The sequence below is a fragment of the Triticum aestivum genome, chromosome 7D (assembly GCF_018294505.1).
Source record: "Triticum aestivum cultivar Chinese Spring chromosome 7D, IWGSC CS RefSeq v2.1, whole genome shotgun sequence".
NCBI classification, from domain to species: Eukaryota; Viridiplantae; Streptophyta; class Magnoliopsida; order Poales; family Poaceae; genus Triticum; species Triticum aestivum.
In genome coordinates, this window is record NC_057814.1 from 540971903 (window position 1) to 540977224 (window position 5322).

Genomic DNA, 5322 nt, shown 5'->3' on the forward strand with positions numbered 1-5322 from the left:
GATCTCTATGTCATGGCAAAAAAATTAGGATTTTTTCTATAGTTTACGGCAATTTTGCTTGTATTGATCGGATGGCAAGTTAGGAAATTGTTCTTACAAGAATTTTTTAAGGTGTCATGACAAACATGTTAAGTAGCATAATCAATTTTGTTGTATGGGCAACACTTGCCATTTGGGCACTAAACTTTTTGCCATGATATGCATATAATTTCCCTGATACAAGTAGTTCTTTAAACATTTTGCCATGACCTACATAACTTTTCTTCCATGGAAAATTTTATTGTTTGGATCATGGCACATTTATATTTCATAGCATGGGAAATTTTGTAAATTGGAACGTGGAAAACATATTGTTTGCACCATGTCACTTATATTTTTCAACCATGGCAAAGTTATAATTCGGACCATGGCAATTTTATAAGTTACCCCGTGGAAAATTTCTTTTTTGGCCATGGAAAATTTACTTTTTAAAACCATGGCAAAGTTATTTTCTGGCCATAGAAAAATTAATTTTTGAACCATGGCAAAGTTATATTTTGGCCATGCCATATTAATTGCTCAAACCATGGCATACTTCATACCGTGGTAAATTCACATATTTTTATCATGCAAAATTTATTGTTTCCAACATGGAATATTTATTTTACAACACATGGCAAATTTATTTATTTGGATCATGGCAATTTTTGTAGTTTATACCATTATAAATTTTAAAAATTGAACAATGGCAAATTTATTACTTTAACCATTGCAAACTTATTTTTTTACATCATGGGAAATTTTTCTTCTACATACCAAACCAAAAACCCTGGAAAACTTATATTTTGGGTCATGGCAAATTTGTTTTTAGTACACACCAAACCATGTCAAAATCATATTTTCTGGACCATGGATTTTTTTTTTGCACCATGGCAAAAAATATTGTTCCATCCATGGCTTTTTTGTATTTTAGACCATGGAAAAATTATATTTTTGACATGGCACATTTATTATTTTAACCACGGAAAACTTTTTGTTTAGACCATTTCAAATTTATAACCTCAGCCATGGCAAACTTACTGCTTACACCTACAAGTTTTTACACCGCTATGGAAACTTTTATCGCATACACTATCATAAATTCTTGTTTATTTTCTTTGGAACATGGCAAAAAAATCAATACAACATGGTAAAACAAATTATACACCATGGCACTAATTTGTTTTCTTTTGCAATGGACCATGGAAAATTGGCAATCTCATGTAGGGTTGTCTTCCAAAAACATTGCCTTTTAGTATTTATACACCATGTAAGTTTTCGTAAGTTTGCCATGTTACAATTGTCCAGAATTTTTGTTTTACATTTTTCCCATGTGCTAGAGAATATTTAGAATTATTATTATGGTCATATTGCAATGTTATAATTTTTGATCCATGGAACATGGCAATTTGTGAAAATGAATGAGACTTAGGATGGCAATTCTCTGTAATAGATGCTAAGTGCAACAATTATGATGTGCTTGAAGATGGGATTCACTTACATACGTACATACGATTAGTGGCCAAGATTTTGAACCCCGGTCTACGTGTATAATTATACACCTTTATTTCTAAGCAGAGTGGATGTACAATATTGGGTGTATCTTGTTTAATTAACAGAGTCGTGCAATGAAGTAACCAAGCGCATAAATAGAAGCAGCCGGGCTCCAGAGATTCTTTGGAAGTTGGTGAAGTAATAATGGCTTAAATCAAAAGCTAGGATACTTGTTGGTGACACGCCGCATATATATACACTTGTCTCCAAGCGTGTAATTGTTCAATGGAGCAAATGCAAGAAAGAAAATTCTCTTTGCCGCTATAAAATAAGAGAAGTGGATGAGGGCAAGAATAGACACATTTAGTCACATGAGCCATGCGAAGGTGTGAATTCTTGTAGAAATGGGAGGCATCGGAAGTTCATATTGCCGTCTGTGATAGACTCACTGTGGAAAGTACATAGAAGAGTCGAGCTCTTGTATGGTATTCCAAAATTAGTATGAGTCATCCATTTCCCCAAATCTAATGGCCGGTACTCTTTGATACTTGGGGAAAGGAGTACTGACTCAAAAATTTATCGAGTGCCTTGACCGACATAGAACAGTAATCGCATCATCCCGTTAGTACTTCCTATGAGGATATTCTGGTCTTGTTGTTGCCTCTCAATTATCTACATGGAAGCATTTGGCTCAAAAATATACACCGACTAACAAGAATACTGATCTCTCACGGGTCGGGGCTGCCACCACAAACTAGGTCAAGAGAGGGGCTGAGACGAGTCGAGGCGAGCGAGGGTGTGCCCCGACGGTGGTGAATATCGTCGGTGACGGTGGATCAGATGGCAGGGAGCCATGGACTCCCCCTATACACTATGCAAGATGATTACATTTGTGTACTGACTACGGAGGTATAAAAAGATCATGTTGTGATTAAAAATCTTGATTAAAATGTTTTTTTGAGACATTCTTGATTAAAATAGTGAAGTTTCATATTTATTGTATTGGGCCGTGCTTGGGCAGGTCCGGCCCGAAGGCGGCACGGCGGTCCACTGGGCCTTGCTTGCGCCTTCCCCTATGGCACTGCACGGTTTGCCGTGGCCCAAGCACGATGGGTGTGGATCCGGCTGGCACGGCCCGGCCCGAATCTCAGGATTAGCTGGCGGCGTATTGCAGTCCTTTGCGTCGAGGACCGTCTTGCTCGCGGTGAAAACCGAGCGTGACGAGTTTAGTTACCGCTGGATTAATTAAAAATTCCTGGGTATTTTGGGTGCGAGTGATACATGAATGTCGGCCCTCCTCCGGTCGGCATTGTTTTGTTCCTCGCGTGCAGCATGCACGTGTCCTTCCTCGGTTAGAATAATCTAAAGCCAGATAAACTTCCCCTTCCCTTCCCAATGGTCCAGATCCACAGGGTGTCCATGTCCAAGCCCACTTTGGCCACCTTCTTCTAGCTCTGTGCCTCCTCATCCCCGCACACAGTACACATGAGGAAAAGAACACATCAATCACGTCTGGATTTTCAAGGCTAAAAGGAACTAGCTAATTATAGAACTTGCATAAGTACATGGAACGACCCGTGTGACAACGAAACAAATGAAAGAATGCGATATGCATACTACGGTACTACATTTACACCATCCGACAGAGCTCTGATGCGCGCACTTCCTTCCTTCCTTCGTTCTCACGGATCGAAAGCCGAAACAAAACACATCTCAGATGACGGGTTCATGCGTTGTTGTTCTTGTAAGCTGCGGGAGGATCTCATCAGCGGAGCTTGCACTCGGCAGGCACGCCCTGCGCCACCCGCTTGGGGTCGGTGCAGTAGTTGTAGATCATGAACTTCCTCTGCACCCACCGCATGCGGCGGTAGCCCATGCCGCTGAGCTCCTGGTTCCACCAGCTGCCGCTGCCGCCGGCCGCAGAGGCCTCCATTGTGCCGGCGGGGCAGCGCTGCGCGCCGCCCGACATGACGCAGGCGTCGGCGTTGAAGTTGCGGAAGGAGGCGACGAACGGCGCCTTGCTCCAGTCGGTCTTGACCCGGCCGCCCTGCGTGGCCCAGTCGTCGGCGTTCCACAGGCTCGCGTACAGCCGCATCGGCTGGCTCTTGGGGAACGACACGCCGCGCGCCTCGTGGTTCTTGAAGTCCCTGATCGCCGTGCCGTCCACCGCGAATCTGCAAACCCGTGACCCAAAGGCCTTCACGTCAGCGACAGGCTCAAAACAACATGCGCATGCGGCTCTGTCTCCAGATTGAGCAGAAGAAAAGAACTTACATGACGTGCTGCGGGTTCCAGATGATGGAGTAGGTGTGGAAGGCCTTGGTGGGGTCGAACCAGAGGCGGAACTGCTGCTCCCGCTGCCCCTGCCCTTTCGCGAACACGTTGGTGTGCAGCGTGTAGGGCTCGCCGGTGACGTTGCCCAGGAACTCGAAGTCGATCTCGTCGTGCGCCGTCCCCTGCGACGACAGCTGCATATTCGCACACACACAAAGAACCATCAGCTTCCATCACATACATACGGAAATGGCAACGACCGATGAACCGCGACCGACGGAGAATGTGCCACTACTGAAGATGCTTACGTAGAAGGTGGTGACGGTGCCGGCGGAGTTGCCGGGGACGAGCTTGATCTGCATGTCGATCTTGCCGAAGAGGTACTCGGTCTTGGACTGGAAGCCGGAGCCGGAGGTCTTGTCGAGCGTGAGGTCGAGCCCGCGGCCGCCGTCGACGACCTTGCCGCGGCCGTCCCCCCAGGTCATCTCGGAGTCCTGGAAGAAGTTGCCGCCCCGCGCCACCGCCACGAGGCACGCCATGGCCAGAATGCCTATCGCCACCGTCGTCATCGCGCACGTCGCACTATCGATCTTTCTTTCTCGCTACCGGTAGCTGCTACTGAGTGAAGTGTGGGTAGCTGAGCTGAGCTCGGACACTGAGCTTGGAGGAGCTGGATGGATTGGGGTGGCTATTGCTGGTTGGGTTGGTTTGTTGATGGATTGATCGGGCAGTATGGTGGTGGTATTTATACGGCCGGGGGAGGGAGGCTGGTTTGGATTTGGACAGGCTGTGGCGAGGCAGTGAGTGAGTGGCATCCAACGGGCAAGTGCGATGCCGGCTGGCGCGTCTGCGGTTTACGGAGGGAGTAAATGCCGTGGTGCCGTGGAGCGGGTGGTTTCGGGGCTCGGGGGCGCGCGGCAGCTGGAGGCACCCTGGATCCAGCCCCCGGGGCGTACGTACGTGGGGCCGCGCGGGCGACTTTACTTGACCGCGTCCATCCCAATATCCCATCTCATCCCATCCGCGCCGCGGCGTCCGCGAAAGGGGGCGGGCGACGTGACGTCGTGCCGGGGCCGGGGTCGGGGTAGATGGGCGGACGAGCACCCGGGTAGATGGGCGTGGGGGAGCGCGCAGCTTTTGCGAGGGGGGCGCTTTTGCCCGCCACTCCTCCGGCACGGGCCGTGTGGGCAGTGGTATTCGCTCAGCTTTACAGTTCATCATCGCCTTCTAGATCGGCAGCTGCGGGGTGCGTGATCTGATCCCGCCGTGGCATGTGCGGGCAGGTCTGGGATGCGGGGAAGGTTCGCCCTGTTTCCCCCTCGCCGAAGGAAGGGACGCCGGGGCTGGCTGGCCGCCTGGCCCGGCCCTTCTGGCCGACCTCCCGTCCAGGGCAAGGTTTCCGGTGCTTGGCGTGTACTGCAGTGTGGTGTACGTGCAGCTGGTGAGGTTTCATTGGGCTGAATTTTAGCTAGGTAGCAGTAGTACTCCTACTTGTGGTTGAGTGGTCAGTGGGTTTCTTACGGCCATACATACGGT

The 5322-nt window shown here is 48.6% G+C and overlaps 1 protein-coding gene across 1 annotated transcript; it reads right to left on the minus strand.

Annotated features, from left to right (window-relative positions):
- Nucleotides 1-3029: 3029 nt before the first annotated feature.
- LOC606356 (probable xyloglucan endotransglucosylase/hydrolase protein 23) lies at nucleotides 3030-4510 on the minus strand. The gene is made up of 3 exons (XM_044583583.1): nucleotides 4095-4510; nucleotides 3787-3980; nucleotides 3030-3686 (listed from the first exon to the last, which is right to left on the minus strand). The coding sequence occupies exons 1-3, from the start codon at nucleotides 4353-4355 to the stop codon at nucleotides 3278-3280; spliced, it is 864 nt and encodes a 287-aa protein (XP_044439518.1). The 5' UTR covers nucleotides 4356-4510; the 3' UTR covers nucleotides 3030-3277.
- Nucleotides 4511-5322: the final 812 nt, after the last annotated feature.

Excerpts from the sequence above, each read along its gene's own strand:
- LOC606356 (XM_044583583.1), bottom strand. The coding sequence starts at position 4,355 with ATGACGACGGTGGCGATAGGCATTCTGGCCATGGCGTGCCTCGTGGCG. Across the intron at positions 3,981-4,094 it reads GCACCGTCACCACCTTCTAC|CTGTCGTCGCAGGGGACGGC; the intron begins GTAAGCATCTTC and ends GCGAATATGCAG. Across the intron at positions 3,687-3,786 it reads TGGAACCCGCAGCACGTCAT|ATTCGCGGTGGACGGCACGG; the intron begins GTAAGTTCTTTT and ends ACGGGTTTGCAG.